This window comes from Pleurodeles waltl, chromosome 8 (assembly GCF_031143425.1).
Source record: "Pleurodeles waltl isolate 20211129_DDA chromosome 8, aPleWal1.hap1.20221129, whole genome shotgun sequence".
In the NCBI taxonomy this organism is placed as follows: domain Eukaryota; kingdom Metazoa; phylum Chordata; class Amphibia; order Caudata; family Salamandridae; genus Pleurodeles; species Pleurodeles waltl.
The window spans coordinates 260,525,141-260,548,767 of NC_090447.1; the positions used below are offsets into that span (position 1 = coordinate 260,525,141).

The 23,627-nt window shown below is 42.8% G+C and overlaps 1 protein-coding gene across 1 annotated transcript in view; it reads left to right on the forward strand.

Moving 5' to 3' along the window:
* Positions 1-23,627, forward strand: part of LIPI (lipase I) — a 170,390-nt gene that overhangs the window by 55,580 nt on the left and 91,183 nt on the right. The window contains exons 3-4 of the mRNA XM_069204123.1: positions 606-714; positions 13,163-13,264. Of these exons, the coding sequence (XP_069060224.1) occupies positions 606-714; positions 13,163-13,264 (211 nt within the window). The remainder of the gene's footprint in view (positions 1-605; positions 715-13,162; positions 13,265-23,627) is intronic.

The window sequence follows — 23,627 nt, forward strand, 5'->3', positions numbered from 1 at the left end:
GGCTTTATCTCCTTACCAGAGGTGCAATCATCATTGTATATTGGATGCATCCTCTTGCTCACAGGAGTGAACAAAGAGGTGCACTCCTTCGTATGAGCAGCAAGATGTGATGGAGTTGCTTCTTGTGAATGCCCCACTTCCATGCCCATATCAATATGTTGGCTATGTGAAAAATGTGCAACACTAAGCTAACACATAAGGACCTTGTTATTATTATAGACCTCTTAAAGAACCAGAGGGTTCCTCCTAAAAGGATATGCAAAGACCACCTTGATGTCAGATAGTGTATTTAAACTAATATTAGGTTCTTTGTAAGCGTGTATGATAGTTATAGGATTTCATCTGGGGTTGGTATTTTCACCACAAATACAGTCTATCCTTTGCGTGCATTCCTCCTCAAGTTATATTTTTAACTTATGGGTTTCACAACGAATAGTAAAATATCCCAACATCTGCCATAATATAATGACTATGTCCGCAGCAAAGAAACCACAACCAAAAGTAAAAATAAACACATATGGATGGCGTGCTGGAAATAGATCTGAGAACTAACTCGAAAATTGTTTGGTTCATGTCTAAAGCCTTATTTTTCATTCATTTTGCAGAAAGAAGGAGCTTCTCTCGAATCTATTTATATGATCGGCGTCAGTCTTGGTGCTCATATAGCTGGATTTGTTGGGAGTATGTACAATGGGAAACTTGGAAGAATAACAGGTAAGACCCGTGTGCTACCAACATCAATCAGCACAAAACTGTATATTATAAGGGCAATGTAAAATTGTTTAACACGCAAAATAAAGGATGGCGGGAGAGGACTACTGTTGAAACTGACTCTAAACTGAGATATGACAGAAAGAGGCAAATATATAGGAACATTTGTACACAGGACAATAAAGTTTCTTCGGACCAAGAGAAGAGCTTATATAGACGCTGTGTAAATCTATGACTTCTCGGTGTAACTGATAACACCGAAAAGTAGCTGTACCCTAATCAATTGATTATTTATTAGAGGCCTAACCACTGAAGTCTTGAATGTAACTTGGACCGCAGCTGTTGCATTGCCTTATTGCTCTGTTTTGATTCTACTGTACTTTTGAAAATAATAAAAGCTCTTTAAAAAATCAATTGCCATCACAGACAGGTTACCAAGGTGCATGTGAGCACACCCGTAAAATAGTTTTATTGTTCCAAGGTCCAAAATATAAATGCTCCGCATAGGCTTTCACTGGGGAAAAAATGGAGCAATGTTGTTTTAGCAGCACATAAAAGTAATGGGAAGAATGCTTGCAAATAGTCTAACCAATGGCAATCGGTCAGGTAGCATTCCAAGCTATTGTCTGTTTTGCCCACCAGGGCATCTCAGATTGTACCTGGCCATGCGCAAATCAGCCTTGATCGTACTCTAATAGGAACAGTCCAGCCTGAACTGCCAAGCTAGGACCTTTCTGAACCAGAACACAAGCAACATAAGACCAATGTTGAAATACTTGGGCCTCTTTATTCTGGTTCAGCTTGGTTCCAGTGGCACAGTGAGTACAGGACCCATGTCTGAGCGTATCTTTGGCTAATTAGGGAGTTACACCAAACACACAAAAAGTGATGGGTGGAATGCTTGCAAATAGCCTAGGCCATGGCTCAAGTTCATTTAGCCTTTTCAAACTGTGTCTGCACAGATAGACTGTTGCTCACAGTAGAACCCTGCATACAGAGTGATCTGTATAACCTGAAACTGTTGGATCAGATACAAGTTGATTTAATTATCTCATATTCTTGGAAGGATGACAAGCCTGGACAATAATTGCAAGATCCGTTGGATGCACTACCTTGTTAGCCAAAAATGTGTAATGACACAGATACATTTTAGTCTAAATCTCAGGCCAAGAGTACTCTTGAACTGGATTCTTTCTTGATTGTTAACCTCTGAAGTACTTTGAGGCTAGACAAGATGTCTTTCCATCTTAGTTTAAGGATATCAAAGGCTATAAGTTTCACAGGATCTTCTATGGCAATCCTGCATAGATGACATTACAATAGTCTAGAAAAACAAAAACAGTGATAAGTGTAATGCTTAAAATAATCTCAGCCACTGGTAAGTGCTCTGGCCACATTACAGTCCATTTGTCCTCTATGCTGATCAGGTCCAGGACCAGTCATATGTTATCAGCCGTGGTTATGCTCCAATGAGAGCAGTCCTGTCCAAACTGCCAAGCTGGGTCACCTGTAGATGACAACACAACCAAACCAGACTGGTACTGGAACTGTTACAAGGGAGGTGTTGCTTTGATGCAATAAAACACTGATCATTGAAGAATGTTTGGGCATACTTGTGGCACCTAGAGCATTTCACTTAGAAATAAAGTGATGAGTGGCATTCTTGGAATAATTTCGGTCACAGGTAATCTCACTCAGGCCACATTCAAGCCGGTTTTGTCCCATATTGCCACTGTAGACACTGCCATAATAACTATTGCAATTCTGCAATTAGGCAGCATGTTATGCTGGCAAAAACCAATAATATAACTTGTGTTGTCCACTACACAAAACATTGCAATTGTTTGAGGAAAGGGTAGTAGAATGAGAATGCCATATCTTAGTCAAAGCTGAGAGAATGCATGCTTGGTGAATGCATTAGCTTGGGCATAAAGAACAAAATATCTAAATTGTGTGCTTTCTGCCTGTACAAGCAGGAACCACCGCTTCTTGTCAGGGGGATCTAGATACACACTTAAAGATAACCTGTGCTCAGCATCTGGTAGTTTGGCACAGGGGAGTCAGGCTTATCTGAAGAAGCAATATGTAAAGCATTTGTGCAACACACACACACACACACACACACACACACAGTAACACAATGAAAACACCACAAAAAGTACTCCAAATAAGACCAAAATGAGAAAAGTCCAATCAGTAGAAGACGAAATATGAATTTTTAAAGAATAAACCAAAAATAGTGCTTAGAAGTCAATAGCACTAAAAGGTTACTTAAGGTAGCGCTAGACAGGGGTAAATCCAAAGTTCAGGCTGCCCACAAAGGAAGGCAGGCCAGCCACAGAACTTATGCAGGGTCTGCTTAAAAAGTACCTTGGATGACAGAAGCATCAAGCGCTTGATGTGTGGAGCAGAGGAGGAGATGTGTCACTGTTGATTGAGAGGATGTAGGCAATGCGGTGGTTCTGAGTTGTGCAGCATCGAGGTCACTTCGGAGAGCAGGCAGTTTTAGGTGTTGAGGTGATGTATCGCCATCGAACTACTGGGTTGGAGCGATGTGTTAGAGCTGGGCCGCACAGGGTCGAAAATGTGTCAGAATCCGGAGGCAATGCGGTGTCTGTGATTCAGGCAGCAGTGGCAATACATTGGCATTGAGAGGAAATGTGCAGCTTCTGATCAGTAGAACACCATTGGTGCCTGGATTTTCTTGAGTTGCAGCACAGATACTCCCTGCTGAGGGCCCAGGACTAGATTGGCACCAATTGGCAAAGCAGGACCCACTGCAGACAGAGTCCAGGTGCTGGTTGCAGGTTGCAGGCAGTATTTGATGTCTCTGAGGCTGCAGGAGAACAGGTGGCAAAACAACAAGCCCTTGGGGTCACTATGGGGTCAGAAGAGAAGGATCCAGTCCTTCCCCAGCATGGCAGAGATCAGCGGGCTGCTGGGTAACTCATCAAAGCAGAGTGCACTCCTTCTTGGAAGGCAGTCCAGCAAAGTGCCACTCCTTGTAGGGCAGCAGTCCTTACTCCTGGCAGAGTTCTTCACAGGTCCAGTAGTGTATTTATTTGGTAGGGTCATAGACCCTCTTCTTATACCCAAATGTGCCTTTGAAGTGGGGCTGACTTCAAAGAATGGTCTTTGAAGTGCACATAGGTCCTTTCTTCCTCAACCCTGGCTCAAGACTATCTGTAGGGGGTAATCATCCTTTTGCCTGGGGACATGCACTCCCTATTCAGGTGTAAATGTCAGCTCCCCTCCACCCTTCCTGCCCAGGGAGATCCATCGGAATGCTGATGAATGCAGATCAGTGCAACTAACCTGTGTTTGTGGTTGTGTAGAGCAATGCACAAAGTGTATCTGTCACCCACCCCAGATGTGTATTTAAGGCAGACTGCAGTCACGCAGAGCTGTACGAGCAAAGCAATGCCCACTTTCTAAAAGTGCCATTTCTAAAATAGTAATGTTAAATCGCACTTTGCCATTAAAGAGGATTTATCATTACCATTCCAATTATATGAAGCATGATACAGCTACTCCTTTCTATTTGGAATTACATCTTAAATGTATATTGAGGTATTCCCAATGCTGGCCTTCGAGAGGAGTAGGCCTCACAGTAGTGAAAAACGAGTTTGGGTATTTTTCAATACCAGTGTATGTAAAAGTGGAAAGTACATTCCTGCCTTTTACTTACATAGCACCCTACCCTGTGGACAACCTAGGGCCTGCCTTAGGAGTGACGTCTGTGTAATAAAAGGGCAGTTTAAGGCTTGGCAAGAGGTCTTAAATGCCGAGTCAAAGTGGCAGTGAAACTGCAAACACAGTCTCTGCAATGGCAGGCCTGAGACATGTTTAATGGGCCACTTAAGTGGGTGACACAATCAGTGCTACAGATCCACTAGTAGCATTCCATTTACAGGCCCTGAGTATATGTTATCCCCTTTACAAGGGACTTACAAGTAAATTAACCATGCCAATTGAGGATATACCAATGGTACCATGTTTAGGGGAGAAGCACATGCACTTTAGCACTTGACAGCAGTGGTAAAGTGGTCGGAGTCCTAAGGCCAGCAAAAAGATACAACAAAAATGTGAGGCAAACAAACAAAACGTTTGGGGGAAGACCACCCTAAGGCTGACAGGTCTAACATGAAGTATACTGCTGGACATAAAACCATTAGGGGAGGCAATATCCCTGGATTCGTGACCAGAATGTCTGTTTTCTCACACTCAATGTAGAGCCATGTTGAGTTTCAAGTTTTTGATATATCTGTTGTTTTCTATGTACACGTGATGTCCAATGTGATAGGAGTTAAGAAGACCATGTAAATGGGGAACAGGGTCTTAAAATGTGCAGATTGTTGTGGGGCCCAAGATTCAACACTAGGAATGTCAACATGGGAGATAAGCTTGAATTTCTGGGTACCTGTTAGATACACACGCTAAATGAACCTGTGCTCACCCTCTGCTATCTTGGCACAGAGCAGTCAGGCGTAACTTATGAGGCAATGTGTAATTTATTGTGCAGCACTTAAATTAAAGTGACACAGAGAAAACATCACAAAAAGACTCCACACCAGTTTAGAAAAAGAGAGAACATTTATCAGAGTAAAACAACACCAAAACAGCAAAAGTTCAATAAGCAGAACCCAAAATATGAATGTTTAAAGAATAAACTACAATACAGTGCTCAGAAATCAATAGCTCTAAAAGGTTACTTGAGATCACGCTAGACCAGGGTAAATCCAAAGTTCAGGCCGACCGTGTTGGACGGCAGGCTGGTTATAGGACCCACACAGGGCCCGCTGGAAAGTACTTTGGATGGAGGGCTGCATCGATGTCAAGAGGGTGATGTGAAGGCGATGCATTGGTTCCAATCTCCGCAGTCCAGGGGATGCATTGTCATTTAGCTGCACAGTCATCAAAGCGGTGTCCTCAAAGTGAGGCATCAAACCTTCTGCTATGGAGTTGATGCATCATTGTCAAGCCATGCAGTGAAGGCTATGTGCCATAGCCAGTGCTGATGCATTGATCCTGAGCTGTGCAGTCATCGATGCAAAGTCCTTGACCTCAATAGCAGTGTCAGTGTGGAGGGAGGATGTGGCAGTTGTGATGGGTGCAGCAACATCAATGCATCAATTGTTGCAGGAGAACAACAGCTGAGTCACCTTTCAGGACTTGATTGGCACCCCTTGGCAGGACAGAACTCACAGTTGGCAGTGTCCAGCAGCTGAAGAAGAGCTGGAGGAAGTCTTTAATGGCCCTGAAACTTCAGAACAGGAGGGAAACCAGGAAGCTCAGCTCTTGGAGTCACTTGGTTCTTGTGAGAATATATAGAGTTAAGTCCAGTCCTTCTCACTCCCAGGCAAGAGAAAGCTGTCAGCAGACCAGCACAGAAAAACAGTTCAGCAGAGTGGCAGAACCTCCTGGCAGCACAGTGGTCCTTCTTCCTGGCAGAATGTCCCCAGATCCAGAAGATTTGGTGGGGTTGGGCATCCAGTATATATACCAAGTTGAGCCTTTGACGTCGGGGAGACTTTAGAGAGAGGCCTTTTGAGAACACTAGGTCCCCGCGCTTCCTTCCCTGGCACTAGATACTCTAGAGGGGGTTGTGTATGGGGAAGGCACAGCCACATTCAGGTGCAAGAAACCTGAATGTAAGTATACACTTCTCTCAAATCAACAGCACTCTAAGAGGGTCAAACATTCCTGCTCCTTGATCCTTATCATCCATCCAAAGCAAATGTTTGCAGGATGTCAACATAAGTTGATTGGGTCATTGATACCCCTTCTGTTTTATTTTTTGTTAAACAAGAGTGATTTAAACAAGGAAAATACTTTGGGGCATATTTATACTTGTTTTTCGCTGAATTTGCATAATTTGTTTTATGCAAATTCAGTTCAAAACTAACTCCATATTTAGCGCTAGACCCGTCTTGCACCAAATTTATGGAGTTAAAGTCATTTTTTGGATGTGGAAACCTAATTTGCATCAATGAGATGCAAAGTAGGCATTCCCGCACAAAAAATTACTCTATGGTCTTAGCGCCATATTTATCCCCGTGCTAAAATCATGCAGAGGAGGGAGGAGGGGTCAAAAAATGGTGCAAAGCCTGCGGTGCACCATTTTTTAACGCCTGCGTCAGGGAAGGTGTTAGGGGACCTGTGGGCCTATTTCCATAGTGTGACACCATGGAATAAGCTCACAGGTGCTTTCACGAGGGACACACCCACCCACACCAGAGGGACACGAGAGGATGGGGGACCCTATCCCAGGTAAGTATAGTTAGGTACAGTTAAGTATTTTTTTTTTTTGTGTTAATGTGCCATTGGGAGCCCTGAAATGGGCCCCCCCTATGTGGCACTGGGTGCAATGGCCATTCCCAGGGGACCCTGGTCCCCTGTGCTGGCCATTGGGGTGGTGGGCAGTACTCCTGTCTTTTCTAAGACAGGAGTCATTTGGTATGGATGGTTTTGCGTCAGAAAATGCCTTGAGGCAGGTTAGAGTCATTTTCTTTTGCTTCTTATCTGCCTAACATCATTTTTTGGTGCAAAACCACCTTCTTCCATACTGCCAGCCCTACCCGACTAACAGCATTTTTTTAAACGCTAGCCTACCCTTTGCACCGGCTTGCACCACTCCATAAATATGGGGCCCGGCTGCTGCACAGAAATGGTGCAAGCCGGTGCTAAACCTTTTGGTGCAAAACTGCGTTAGTGCAGTTTTGCACCAACAAGTATAAATCAGGACCTGTGTATATCAAAAATGCAAAGCATTCTACAGAACAGCTTAGGTGAGGAGTCACAAATCTCCCTTGAACCCTGCAAGAGTTGAATACTTATGATCATTTTTAGAGGGAAATAATTAGCTGGTTTCGATATAGTGACCCACAGTGTGCTATATTTTAGTGCTTTTGGGATGACAGTTAGGTTTGTGAAGGGCATTGCCTGAACGCAACAAGGTATGGCTGAGATTGGTAATGAAAGCGCAGTAGAGGAAAGGAAAAAAGTTATTGAGCTACCTCTGAGCCCTACCACCTGGCCACTGGTGCTAGTGCTCCTATGGACTCAACCATCTCCCTACTCCCTTTCAAAGAGCACCTCAGACCCCTGACTGGACTGCTTCAATTATGCAGATGGTTCTCAGCTCACACCATCCTCTACTTTCAAGCCCTCAATGATACAATGCCTGAGAAACTGGCATCTTGCTTAATCACAGACAAAACCTGGTTTATTAACCTCAATCATCTTATTTCTAGCAGAAATTATCCGATTAGGAAATTGGACACCCATACAAGAATCCCAGTGTGTGCAACAAGTTTAGGACAGATCCTAATATTTCAAGTCCTCAATGATACAATGGCTGAGAAACGGGCATCTTGCTTAATCATAGACAAAACCGGTTGTTGGTCAATTAGCCTCAATTTAGCTCAGATCAAGAAGAAATTATCAGATTAGGAAATTGCACATTCAGACAAGAAATTCCAGTGTGTGCCACATGTTTAGGGCAAATAGTGCTCTTGATGGACACAATAAAAATGCTTGGAAACCTTTGCAGACCCCTTACCAAGGCCTCCCCCCGGAGATAAAACTGTAGCGTCACTTCAAGTCTTGCACCTAAAATGTGTGAATCGACCTTATACAAAACCACCAAAATAGCTGTGGAACAAATTATTACAGGTACGAAACATAACATTCCGAACGCTCTTACATATGTAATCCTGAGACCATATTACCCAATCGTCTTGAATCTACACAGACTGACAGGATCACTTTCAAAACTGCGTTTTGCGCACAGAGCAGAGCAAGGAATCAAACAGATCCAACAAACATTTCAGACCCTCTGCTGTAGTTGCAGCCTTTGATACACCACCTTTCTACAAATCATAGTGCCATGCTTTAAAAAAAAAGTTTTTTTGTGGGTGTTCCTTCTCAGGTCAACAAAACTGGGAACGAAATGCTCATCAAATGAGGAAAATACAAAACCACCTTACATCCCAGAAAGGATAGAAATTATTGTTTTTGAGCTTTAAGTTCAGTAAATCAGATACATCTGTGTACGGTTCGACAGAGCCAATACGTTTCCAGTAAACCTCAATTCGTGACAGGGGAAACAATCTCCTATGGTCTTTAAAGGTATCCTTTAAGGATGCCCAAACCCGCATACACCAAGATGACATGCATCATCATTGGGCTTTGCACGTCGCTGGGTGGGCACAACATATCTGGAGGCCCTGCAAGGGGGCTCTTTCCCAGGTACCTTTTAATCTCACTGTCTGGTATTTGCCATAGTGTGGGATGGTACCCTTATCTCTCATCTGTGACACACATAGTAAGTTGGAAGAAATAATGGTTAAGAGGCAGAATGCGGCAAAAAGGAGTACAACCTCAGGGACCATGGAAGAAGAAAATACATTCAAACAAAGAGCATGATAAGGGACACCAACACAACAAAGACAGTCTAACAGTGTTCTTGTCAGACAGTTCTCTCGTGGCAAGTGAAGAGAAGGGTCCTAATAGTGGATTAGACTTCGTAAAGATATCATGAGAGAATCTCTTCATACTACAGTGCATTCTATCTACTTTGTTCAGGAAAATAGTTATATTCTTTTTTTCATAGACAAACCTGAGAGATAAGAGAACATCAACACAGGAATATGAAACCCTTCAACTCTCCCTCCTCAGCAATTGACCAGAGAGACGTTGTAGAGGAAGGTCTTGACTTCAAGCTCCGTGGTGGTGTCTGGACTACAGGGTGTACGGAATAATGAGATGTTTTCTCATATTGTACTGGTTTTAGTGATGAAGTGGGGGCGTTAGGTTATTACAGAGATCTCTAGAAGGAACAGACACAGACAGCACATGCTTCAAAGCACAATGGCATTGAAGATTCTGAATATTTCTTTAAGAGGATTGAAAAATAAGTGATTTGGTCAAAGGGAAATCCTTGTTTTAGTTCTTGTAGAGGTAAATACTCTACGATTGTCTGTAGACATTCCCACATCCTGAACAGAACGTGGCCTGTATTTCCTGTTCAAAGTCCTTCATTCAGGTAAAATTTGAAGGCGTTGCTAGAATACAGGAAACTGAGTGGGAAAATAATGTGTCCCAAGTGGATTGTTGGGCTTCACTTGTAATGCTTCCTGTTTAAAATGGGAGGCCCCTCAAACTGCCAGTTGGTTGTTTTCTGATTATCACATCACATTCAATGCATTTCGATGCATGACCATGCTAGCTTTCAAAGAATTCTTAGCACACCATGGGAGTAAAGCTGCACATGGGAGTAAGGCTGCACGTTCCTACCATGAACACAATTATTCAGTCTGTGAACAAAGCTCTTTTGTCAAGTTCCTGTTGCTTTTCTTACATTTCCAGCAGCAGAGATGCCAACACTAATTTCCTTTACACCAGAGTGTTGGAATTTCATGACTTGTTTTGACACATCACCTTGTATCAGTTGCCAACACTGTTCAATGTTTTGTTGATGCAGCATCAACAAGAATTACATCTAAATCTGGGACTAGTTATACAGAAAAATCTGCACTACTATGTCACAAAGTAATACAGAATTTCATAGTTTAGTTTAAATTTGTAAAACCAGATTTTATCTACTTAAAATTGGCAGTTAGGCGAATTCAGTCAGTTTGCCCAATTGATCCTAATGGACATTTTAGGCTCACAACGAAACATTTCCTGATCAAAGGACCAGTAACTTGCCTTGGTCATCAATACCTCATATGGGAGAGATATGATTATCATTGAGAGCAGAAGTTCGGACAAATTAAGGCGGTCATTCTGACCCTGGCGGTCATGGACCACCAGGGCCGGGGACCGCGGGAGCACCGCCAACAGGCTGGCGGTGCTCCCAAGGGCATTCTGACCGCGGCGGTATGGCCGCGGTCAGAGACGAAAAACCGGCGGTCTCCCGCCGGTTTTCCGCTGCCCTGTGGAATCCTCCATGGCGGCGCAGCTTGCTGCGCCGCCATGGTGATTCCGACCCCCTCACAGCCATCCTGTTCCTGGCGGTTTTGACCGCCAGGAACAGGATGGCGGTGAGGGGTGTCGTGGGGCCCCTGGGGGCCCCTGCAGTGCCCATGCCAATGGCATGGGCACTGCAGGGGCCCCCGTAAGAGGGCCCCTAAAGGATTTTCAGTGTCTGCCATGCAGACACTGAAAATCGCGACGGGTACTACTGTACCCGTCGCACCCTTCCCACTCCGCCGTCTCCATTCGGAGCCGGCTTCCTCGTGGGAAGGGGTTTCCCGCTGGGCTGGCGGGCGGCCTTCTGGCGGTCGCCCCCCAGCCCAGCGGGAAACACAGAATAACCGCGGCGGTCTTCTGACCGCGCAGCGGTATTCTGGCGGCTCCCGCCGGCACCGCGGTTACCGCGGCCGGCGGGAGTCAGAATGACCCCCTAAGTCTATCAGATGCTCATTTGACTTGCTAAAGTCCTGTGTGAATAAGGTCCAGATGTAATACTGAAAACCTAAGGTAAATCAAAGATCTCTACTGTGGTCCTCATTTCGAGGGGCCTCTTATTTCTGATGGGGCTTGTAACAGCAGTTACAGGCCCCATTGAAATGATGAGATCTGGCAAAACTTTGCAGACCTCTTAACTTTCACCCGGAGATTTCAGCATCTAATGCCTCCAGGTGAAAGTTTAAAGCAAAATGAGCAATTATGTTGTGAACTGAACACAAAAATATTGATTCCTACGGTAATTCCTAATTTCTTAGTGAAACATTTGGATTGTCTCCATCCACGTAATTACAGCCAGTATCACTAACTTAGTGGGTGTGAAAAATCTGGCACATTTACCGGGCAACTCATAAGGGAGTCCTATGTGTTTTCTAGAGCCAATTCAAGTTAACTGAATACTTGTAAAAACTTATGTTCATCTGCGAAGGAGTTGCAATACGGTAGAGAGAAAACCAGTCAGTGTAAGAGTTTTCTGTGACTGTTCCAGTGCTTTTATGCTTGCAACATCAGCGTTGATGGTGGAGAGTTGCAGGGCTATATCGTGATTACAAAGCATCCCACTTTCTATTGAGTTCCTCTGTAGAAGGTGATGTGGGTGTATGTGGTGGTATGGGTGTAAGGTGGTGGTGTAAGATTGTAGCTTTCATTTATTCAGCATGAGGCTTCAGGATGTAGGTAGTGGTCTGTAAAGCTTTGTTGAGTGCAGCAGGTGGTTTAGGAGTTTAATGATGAGATTGCATGGTTTATGTGTAAGATGGTAGAAGTAGAGGTCTAGGGTATAGGGGGTGGCCAGGGCCCTTGGTGGCCAAGGTTTGTGAAGGGGAGAAACCAAATTGTATGGGACAGACTAAGAGCAACATGGGACACAGAGGTACTGCTGTCTGCTCCTACCTTTATTGGCAACACAGTCAACCTGAGGGTGGATGAGAAAAAGTAGAGTAAGCTCTGGGAGTTTGTGGTTTTGTTTAGTGAAGATTGTATATGGTGGATACCACCACATGGCTCTGCCTGCAGAGTCTGGAGGTGCCTTGAAGTGTTCCATGGTCCCGATAAGGTTTATCTTTGCTGTTGTCCTACAGGAGAGGTCCCCTGGAAATTTTAAGAAGACTAGAGTCAGTCTTCCCAGGCCTGCCATCCATAAGCAACTTAGGAATGTTAATGTGTACATTCTATCGAGCCCCGAAGGCACTAATCAATAATACGACTGCCTAGAACCATTGAGTCTCAGCAAAAGACGATATGGGATTTCACCTAGGGTATTGCAAGTGGATCGTTCCAGTTTACATTTCCTGTACTGAGTTGTGCAAAAAAAAAGACTGGGAGTGGGGAAGTGGGAAGACACTGAGAATAGCGAATCAGGTAGACTTTAGCCAAAGATGAGCATGTTGAAATTCACCCCCTTAGAACATGTACCATACCTTAAAACAAAGGTCGATTTTGGAGAAAGGTTGTTCATATTGGTACAAAGGGACTGTGCTGCCTCTCTGTGGAATCAGGAAAATGTTTGAGTGCCTCTGCACCACTATTTAAATGAGAGATGGGCCCTCTCCTGGGTCAATCCTACTACTTCAGATGAACATAAGGTTTAGCCATATATTAGATTACTGATTTTATCATGGTTGACAGTTCTTTGCTACAGGCCCTGTGATCACAAACGCTTTGAAAAGGACTACGTAGGCATCGAAAGATAAACATTATTAAAACTCTATTGTGAATTTCAGCTGAAAAGGGTTGGAAGACTTTTAAAAGCTACAAAGTCTGCCACTGAGAGAATATTAAATAAATGCGAATCTGACCAACTAAAAAAGATGACAAAAGATCACAAAATCAAACAGCAGAGAATTACGCAGGGGCATACTCTATATGAATAAATGTAGCGGTATGCTTTCTAGGAAAATCAAAATGTGTCCAGGGGTGTGACTTGAATTTGTTTGTATTGATAATTACCACTGCTCTAAAATCTTCTCTTTATATCTAGGCCTTGATCCTGCAGGACCTTTATTCAGTGGAAAACCCCCAGATGAGAGATTGGATCCTACAGATGCACTATTTGTTGATGTCATACATACAGACATTGATGGTAAATCCAAAATTTCAACACAGTATTGCTTTCTACAGTATGATTGTTGGTGTGCTTCCCACCTGACCATGTGCTCTGTGTATGTCTCAGTGTCTCAGTGTGCTCTTTAATTGTTGGTGAGCCTCCGATGTGCAGTGATGTTCTGTATATGTCCGTGTTGTCCATGTAGCTCAGTGCTGCAATATGTTTTTGCTCTCCTTGCACATGTGCACCTCAGGTGCCAGTGTGTCCTGTACTGGTTAAGCTCTCCCATCTGTCTGTAAGCTCTTGGGATTGTTCTTGTTTATTTGTCTGAGAACCTAATGTGCATATGTTTGAATTGATCTTGTGGTCCCCTGTGTATGTGTGATCCCAATATGCACACCAAGTGCATGTATATGTACATTGTGCGTGTACCCCTAGGCTTTTGGATGCTCCTAACTTTCTTTGTCCTCCGAGTGTTTCCATGTGCTGCTTATGTGTTTAGACTCTCCATGTCTCTGCTTCCCATACAACTGTGTTGGGGTGTATCTTGGAGTCTTTGCTTTCTTTCTGGTAACGGGAAACTCTAAGTAGTAAGGGTGAGTGAGGTCAGGGACGTGAAATGTCACATTGTTTGAAAGTGAAAGGTGTGAATAGGCTCAAGGTGTACATTGCAAGGTGGAAATTGGAAGGTAAATAGAAGATTTCTAGTGGATTTGAGTGGTGATATTTTCCCTTAGAAAAGTGTAGATGGTCACTATTAAGAATGTTAGTGTTGCCCACGTCAAATGTGCAGTAATAAAAAGTAAGAACGCAAACATTTTATTTTCCCTGTTCCCAGTCATGGTCATACAACCAAAACCTAGCTCTCTCCTTTGGATGAAATACAGTTATTACACTAACGTGAGGAATGGCTGTAGACCCCAGAAATTTGAGTTTATCCAACCTTGGTTCTTTGTTTTTATTTTCTATTTTATAATATTTTAATGTCTCCATTAGGATTGTGCAAAGGATTAGAACATGACTTAATGGTATATTGTTTTGCAACATTACTGTAGCACCTGCCTATCTCTTTATGCAGCTCCAAAATGTCTTATGTTAGGTCGAGTATGTAGCTACCCCATTTTCTATACATAGCTGGAAGAAGTGTTGAGGTGTAGAATAAGATCAGCATGTTTGATATAAGGTATGAGGCGCAAAGATGTGCTTAAGGCACAGTGTAATGGAATGTAGAAGTGCCTTGCACGTAAAGCAGAGTGCAAAAAAGGTATGATGGATAGCTTGCTTGTGGCGTATACAAAGCACAGCATCTATGGTTAACCATGTGTGAATTAAATTTCTGTATTCTTGATCCGTGCTGATGATGCATCTTTTTCTTGTGAGTTTCTTCCAGAGATGTTTGTAAGAGAAGGAGCTACTTAAATGCATGATTTTGTAAATGGGGAAATGATCAGTAGGGGAGCCGTGTCAGATTTGAGATTTCTTATCTGATTGTGAGTTTACACTGCAACAAATAGTCCAATGAATCCACTAGTGTGAGATGCAGAGTGATTTGCTGAATATTATTATTGTGACATTTAGTTAGTCTAAGGCTTCTAAGGCTGTGACAGCATGTGTACTGTTATCCTTCCCCCTCAAGTTTAGGAATTATTTGTCAGCTGCATTCTGGATTCGTTGTAGATTGCCTAATCGTTTTTTGAAAGTCCAATTCAGAGATTATTTGCATTGTCAAGACATGCCAACACTAGAGATTTTGATACTTAAATCTTGTCCAAAAGGCTTAGGTAAGGGAAGGTATGATGAAGTGACCTCATCGTAAATAAATCCTCTCTAGTCACATTGTGAACTTTGGTTTCAAGTGAGAGGCTGAAATTAATAAAGACTCCAAAGTTTTTTCATCTCCATTGCTGTGATTGTTGCCTGTCTTAGTTCTGCAAAGTTCTGCAGGTAAGAATTTCCATATTGGCTGAGTTAGATTTAAGATACTTTAGCACAGAATGGCCTATTGCCAGGAGACAACTGTGAAGGCCAGACATCCTAATATATTACTTTTTTTAGTTTTGGGAAGATGAGTGCACAGTCAGCATAATTATAACAGGAAAACCAAAAAGAGCTGACAAGCTGAGAAACAGGGTGCAGGCTACGCTAAAGAGGAGAGAGGAAATTGTTGAGCCCTTATGGATTCAAGGGGGGTCTTCTTTTAATTGGTATTATATGATAACATTTACAAAGGAGACAAGCATTGGTAAAAGCAATAGGTCTATTGCCAGCATCAGACGTACTGGCTCAGATAGTCTTTGTTATACATTTATCTCACTTTCCTATCGTTTAAGTAACATAAAGTGATTGCCCATTTTTTTATTTTTCATCCTCTCCTTGATTATTTTTTTGGATGATATCTCTGGTATTGTTTTCAAACTATTTCATTATTGTATGACAGCAATAGATTACCAAATACTTTCAAAGCTAAACCATTTTTGCATTCACAGCTCATGTAAGATCTGCCATCTCGTTATTTACCAAATAAGGGCCCAATCCACAAAGGTAACCTTAGGCCAAAAGTTTAAGGGCCTCATTTAGATGTTTGCCGTAACGGTCCAGCCGTCGACTTTTCGACTGAAAACCCGACTGCCGCTATGACAGTCTGCCCGCGTATTTAGATGTTGGTGGTCCCATAGACTAAAGCCCACATTTGAACCACTGTCTCAGCCAAGACGCATCGATGGTGGGAGAGGGAAAAGTGGATGCCGGCGGGACCCTAGCCACCCTTCCCACTGTACACATTTGGATGTGCCTTACCACCAAGAAAAAAGTGGCGGTCTGACCTCCACTTCTGAGTTGGCAAATTGGGAGGTTAAGGGTGAAAACTCACCTTTTTTACCCATTCCACTTCTGTCTGGACATGAATGGACAACACCTGCTGTCACTGCTGCCACTGACCCACAGAGAAAACATGACTTCCCCGTCGCCAGACTTGAAGGTAGGAATACCACAATGAGAGGCTATATTGGGTGGGCACTGCTCAGGAGGTTGGGACCACTGGAGGCATATACATGTCACAGTAATTTTCGTAAGTTTATGTGACATGCATATGCCGGGGAGACAATTTGTCACGCATGGCTGGGGACACACTGGCACAAAGTGAATATTGCACACATACCTAACTGTCGTTGTGGGGTCATTCTTCATTGCAAAATGAATGCTGGCACCACAATGATGGTACACTTACACTGGACAGCAGTGTCCATGTGTGCGCATTACAAGGGGACCTGTACGGGTAGGTTTGTGCTATCTGTTGAGTATGTGAGTTAACATGTGTATGTGTGTTTGTGGCTAGGCTGGTAGATGTGGAGGGAGCTAGAGTGTTTGATGGGGTTTTGTCTGTAAGTGTGTCACCTGCATGTGAAACTGATGTTGTTGTGTTGCTGTGTGACACATCGAGGTCAGTCTTGTTGTGTGGTGGACGTTTTTGTGATGTGTGTGGTTGTCTTTGTGTGTGAGTGTGTCTGTGTAGCTGAGTGTGTAGTTGTGTTGGTTGTCATGGTTGTGTCATGTGTGGGTGCAGTATCAATGATGTGTGTATGTTGTGTCATGAACTTATCTCAATGTGTGTTTTCAGCATGTACGGGTTCTGTTGTTTTGGAATTGTAATGGATGATGGTGTGTATGTGATGTGTAGTGTGTAGTGCGGAGGGACACATATGGCTAGGGGACAGTGTGTGTGTATGACACTTGCCTCTATTCCATAGTCCCTGCCATTGTAAAAAGTCCATTGGGTCCCACTGCCATCTCCCTCTGTTAGCAATCTAGCTCCAGTCCTCCCCTTGCAGAGCTGTAGCATCTAAATATGGCGTGCGGAACACTGTCGACTTGACGGCCTTCTCAGGTCCGCCGTCCACAGGGCTTGGCAGTACTACCACCAAGATCTAAATCACGCACTAAGTTTAGACCAAAATTCTAAACTTGGACCAAAAGTCTAACTTTACTAGCAGTAAAGTTAGACTTTTGGTCCAAGTTTAGAATTTTGGTCTAAACTTAGACTAAAGTCAAACTTAACTACTAGTAAATTTAGACTTAGGTCTGAACTTAGACTTTTGGTTTAAACTTAGATTTTTGGTCTAAGTTTACTTTTGTAAATTGGGCCCATAGATTCCACCACGATTTCACATAATCTTTTCCCTGAGAAAGAGAAAACAATGTGTATAGGGTAATTGTAATCTTATTTGCTGTTTATTGAGAAGAATAGCTATTTAAATTATGACTGTGAGGCCCTTATAAAAAAGAAATATTTTTAATATTATCATTGCTATTTTTAGAACATGTTTGATGGGTTACAGGCTTCTTATATCCAACCTGAAACATTTGCTTAGAGCTCTGCTTTTCACTCCATTAAAGAAGCATATTCCCAAACACTCATTTTTTCCATCTTTTCTCACCCACAATGTATTGCATTGTATTATATGCAGCATTTATATAGCGCTTACTACCCCTGTGTGGGGCACTGAAGAACTTGCCTACATGGGGAGCGTGCTACTCAAAATAAGGTGTTTGGTTGAAAGTGTATTGTCTTTGTTTTGATCCTGTGCGAGAAGTGTTTCCATGCTGCTCATGAGGACAACAGAGGTGTGGTTATGTGTTATGAGATACAGAGCTTAGCAGTGTGGCAGAAGAAGAAGTATAAGAGATAGGCACACAGTTTATGGTTTTCAGTAAGCTGGCAGCTTTAAGCAGCTCTCATGTCTCTTTTAGTGTTTCCTATGTTCATAGTCAACTCAGCTGATTACTGTATTGGGTTGTCCATTCTGTGATATTTTGTTTCAAGTTTATGGTCGTTTATGATCCTGGGCAGGCAAAGGTTAAGAGGAGAAGTTATGGCGAGATCTGCTAGGATTGACTTTGTTAATATCATCTCAAATCTAATTGTCACTTTGAGATGCCAAGGATGGCCATAGTTTGCTGCTATTCAGGAACTGGGATGTTAAACTAAAGTAGGGTCCTCTGTTGGCTAGTGGTATGTGGCAGATCTCTTCAGTTATTCTGTGCCTGCTCAGTTGGTGATGGGTGGCTTATTGCTGTTGACTGTTTAATACTGGGTGATGGATATGACCATTAGCAGGTTTGTCTTACGTGCGTTTGAGTGTCAAGCAGTAGAAGGAAATTATTAAGCACCCTATATGAACTACAATCGACTGCCTGACTGTAGAGTTAAGGTATTATTTGTAGTGTGGGTTATACATTGTATTGTAATTGCATTATATAACACTTACTCGCCCTGATAAGGCAATGTTGTGCTTTTAAGCTGGGCAGTGGTCTACTCCTTGAACCAGGGTCAGTGTTTTTTATTTGGTAGTTATTGTTTGTTTTGAGATTAGTTTTGTGCCCTACAGGAACCATTCCATGCCTTTACTCTAGTATCTATGTGGTTGATTACATTAGTAGAAATTATGTGTGATCTCAGTGTTGCACCAACAGTCATAGGTCTATAGAATTGTTAGAACAAGTTTTAGAAAAGTCCCAAAAGTGCTTGCACTGCACTCAACAAGTTCCCACAATTTGAAATCATGGCCGACAATGGTGATAGAATGAAAGTCTCCCACAGCACTCAAGTACTGGCAAGATGAACTGGAAAAGAGGTGTAGCTAGGCGCATCAACAGGTGACCCTATTATTATACAAGACAACCCTACTGGCTTTGCCAAAGGTAGACCATACTAATATACAAGAAAAGCTTTTTTGGCTTTGTTAAGGGGTTACTAATTCATCATATGAAGGGAGGTCTATTGGTTTTGTTCAAGGGTAAGCACATCAATATACAAGGCAAGCACATTGACTTTGCAAAGGAGTCACTATATCAATATATAAAGGCAAGCCTATTTTCTTTGTCAACATTATAAAACACAATGTAAAAGCCTTTCTCTGTCTTCAGTCAACACTTTAATACTTCTTCTCCTCCTTCCCTTTGAATTTTGCTTTTTATTTTGTTGTCTTTATTGCTTCCAAAATTGATCTCATATGCTATAACGTTTCTTCCATAATTCCTTCCTTTCAGCCTTCTTCACTGGCCAGCCTCCCATTTTATTTCTTGTCTTGCATCACAGACTGCAAATCTGTCTTCTTTCTCAAAGGTGCCAACCCCACAGTGACCCCTTTTGATCTTATATATCACAACTCTAGCCTCTTTTACAGCACTTCTTTTTAATCATTCTCTTTCTTCTGATTCTTTCCCTAACACATTTAAACACCTCTTATCAAAAAGTCTTCTCTTGATCATTGTAGGAGTGCAAGGAAGAAAGGAGCACTTGTTCATTGTGCTCACTTAATCATTTATACTATCTTAGTCCTTCTTTTTCTGTCTAAACATTAGGAAAGCATCAATTGTGCCCCACCATCTCATTGAATACCTATGCACTAATTCTCTACATTCTCCTCTGCACTCTGTTTTCCACCCTGCATATTTCATACAGGCCACTCTGCTTGCACTCTCTAACTATCTCTGGTCTGATGAGCTTCTTACTTATTTGTCTTGACCTTGTGGTCTACACGTTGGACAAGCCTACCCTGCTTCCCACTCCTCCTATTCAATTATGTCTTTCTTTGGATCCTCTCATACTTCAGTTTCTAGGCTTTCTTCTTCTCTCTCCAATCAAACTTCCTCTATCTCTTGGGCAAACTTATACTCTTCCTCTTACACCCCGTTTGAAACATGATAGATCTTTGGTCCTAAACGCTGGTCTCAAATTTTTGGCAAATATATCTAAGGAACCCTGGCAGGAAAATCAATGGCAAAATAAGAGTTTGTGGACTTTGTTAATGAGGGTGAGTGGGTGACTAAACTCACCATTGATGAGGATATTAAGAGGGACATCTCTTGATACCTATAGCTAATGAACAATTAATGGTGAAATTACGTCCGACAGCATATAGCTTTGGAATTAATGTCTCTGAACAAAAATGTGATTGATAAGCCATTTCCTGTAGTTTCTTTTGGTGCGTTGGTAATTTCTTTATTTGTTCACGAAAAGATTAAGCCCCTCTTTATGACAATGGCGGTAAATACCACCTACCGCCACTGCTACGGCCGCCAAAAGACCATCCTGGGGCTACCAGCTGTCCGCCGTATTATGACCATAGCCCGATTTCTGGCAGAGGAATGGCGGAAATCCGGTTGTGGCCATGCCTTCGGATGGCAGTAAGGCGGCACGGCTGCCACCAGCAGTGCCACGCCAGTAGACCGCCACCAGCTGTATTATGACCCGTAATAGGGCCTGGCGGTGTTCTGCTGGCGGGCGCTGCTGATGGCAGCAGTGCCCTGTCCCGTCTCCTGCCAGAGGACCCCCTGAACACAGGTAAGTCGGGTCTCCGACTGGGGAGGGGGTTGGAGGGTGTTGTGTGTTTGTGTGGGGTGTGTGTGAATGTGTATGCGTGGATGTGGGTGTATGTTGCGTGTTGAATGCGTGTGTGCATGTATGGAGGTGTGAGTGCGTGTATGTTGTGTTATGTGAATGCATGTCTGCGTGTAGGTATGAAAGTGTGTGCAGAAATGTGTGTGAATGGATGTATGCATGCGTGGATGCATGTGGGAATGGGTGTGTGTGTGTGTGTGAAGGGGGGCCGGAATGTGGGGGGTGGGAGAGCTCTGGAGAGGTGTGGTGTGGAGGGGCACTAACTGGAGGGGGGGAGACCCCTATCAGTGACAGGGAAGGAATTCCCTGCCACTGATAGTGCCTACTGCCATGGTTTTTGTGGCATTAAGAAAGCAACGAAACCCATGGCGGTAGGCGGGGTCATAATCCCGCAGGCGGATCAGTGATGGCTGCCGGGCTGGAGATAGATATCGCCAGCCTGGCAGCTGTTACCACCATGGTGGCTGGAGTGGTACATTGGCTGGTTGGCTTCAGCCAACCCACCACTGTCATAATATGGCAGTAAGTACCGCCAGCCTGTTGGCAGTACTTACTGCCATATTATCGCCGACCGCCGGGGTCTTAATGACCCCCTAAGTGTTTGAGTTGAGACTTGCTAAACCTTAATATTGATAGATTCATTGTACTGTTATCAGTATTTGCACTGTAGCTTGTAAAATGATTCAGTCATTTGACATTTATTTGAGGGCCTTTTGTATCATGACCTTTTTATGTGTTGTTGACAAAAGCGGTACCAGTCTCAATTAAAAAAAATAACAAGTAGCCAAGAACATCAAAGTGGTCCTGTGCACCCACTGCGTAGACATTGTAAGAATTTCAAAGGGATAAGGCTACATGGAGATCAAAGACTTTCTTCACAAAAGGGTGTTAGAGATGAGTTGGTGGCTTACCCTCACCTCTCTCATGCCAGGGACACACAAATGGTTTTATGCTTTGTGCCATAAACGAGACACTAGTTGGATCGCCAGTCTCTACTGGACCACACATCTGCTGGGTTGAGTTAGATTGCAATCTAATGGCTGTGCGCCAAACTGGTGGAAGTGGGTCTGTCTAGATTTTCCAGAATGAGATAAGAAGAGTATGTCCCCTTAGAGGTAGTTTTTGATTCCATGCACCATGTAGATAGATTCAAACTTGAGATCCAGTATCCCTTGAGGCAGTGGTGTTGCAGGAACATTATTTGCTTATTATTTTCAAAGTAATGTTCCTTAATTATCAGGAATAGCATGAGGGGAGATGATCCCCATCATCCATAATGGAAAAGTAACTGCTTTGCATATTTGATGGAAGTAAAATAGAAGAATTAACTTTTGACCATAATTTGATAGTGAAGAAAAAAGTTGAACCTCCATGTGGTTTCACAATATATGTACACTTTGTCATGCATAGGTAATAAGGAAGGTGAATATTCATGTAAACCATATTTAAAGCACAAAAGCTAAATATTAATGACATACTTTATATTAGCTTAACGTGATTTTGAGTTGTGTTTCAGTAATGTTGCAGCATAAAAGTAGTAAACGATCTGAAAGGCAAAGGTGAATGATGAAGCATAAGTTGGAACTGCAAACAAACTGTAAGCATCAGGATCTGAAATATATAGTGTAATGTTTAATTCGGAGAAATACTATCCATCTCCCTCTGCCCAGCCACTCCAAAAACAAGTGTTGACAAAACCAGTACGTCTGGTTTTAATATGACAAGCATCACATGTATAGTTGCTGTTTATCTTCTTAAAGCCTGGCTTGTTGGCTTTACCAGTGGAGAAAAGAGTATCAAAAATGCTTGATCTCTTTCTAGAATGCATATAGGAGTGAAAAGAATGGAATGTGACAAACAGAACAATGATTTCAGATGTAAAATAGTTTCTGAAAGGTGGAATGATACCCCGGACAGTTAGTGAGAAAATGATACTCCTCAGGGTGGAGCCAAAACCCACTTTCTATAAATTTTGAAGAATTTGCATCAATAGGCCTTGCAGATAGCTCTTCTTTCAAACTAGACCTAATGACACCATCATGTTTAATACTGTGGCCAAAAAGTATGTTGTGTTCCTTCAAAGGTGGGTGAGGGGTGGAAACTTGATTTTTAAAATTCCATCATGGTTGTCATATTAGATCTAACCTAGTACGAATTAAAGATTATATTAAACTGGATTGTGCTTGATCCCAAGCTCATCTATAAACATTAACAATGGAATTGTACAGTTTAAAACATACTGCTACAGTCCTGTTAGTTAGAAGATGATCTGACTGTAAGACTACTAAACTACTAAGGTGATTCTATATGTTAGCCCAATAATGTAAATAATTAGTGTCCTTGAGTACAGCATCCATTTTTGGACATCCTCATCCTAACTCCTCATCCCTGCTTCTCATCCATCATCCCTACTTCTCATCCATCATCCCTACTTCTCCTCCATCATCCCTACTTCTCATCCATCATATATTATCCCTACTTCTCATCTATCATCCCTACTTCTCATCCCTGCGTCTCATCCCTGCTTCTTATACATCATCCCTACTTCTCATCCATCATCCCTTCTTCTCTTCCATCATCCCTACTTCTCATCCATCATCCTTGCTTCTCATCCATCATCCCTACTCCTCATCCCTCATCCCTGCTTCTCATCCATCATACATCATCCCTACTTCTCACTTCTCATCCATCATCCCTACTTCTCATCATCATACATCATCCCTACTTCTCATCCATCATCCCTACTTCTCATCCATCATCCCTGCTTCTCATCCATCATACATCATCCCTACTTCTCATCCATCATCCCTATGAGACCCTCACGGGTGAGTAGCGCGCTCTACAAATTTCTTTGATTGATTGATTGATTGACTTCTCATCCATCATCCCTGCTTCTCTTCCATCATCCCTACTCCTCATCCCTGTTTCTCATCCCTACTTCTCTTCCATCATCCCTACTTCTCACCCCTTATCCCTGCTTCTTATCCATCATACATCATC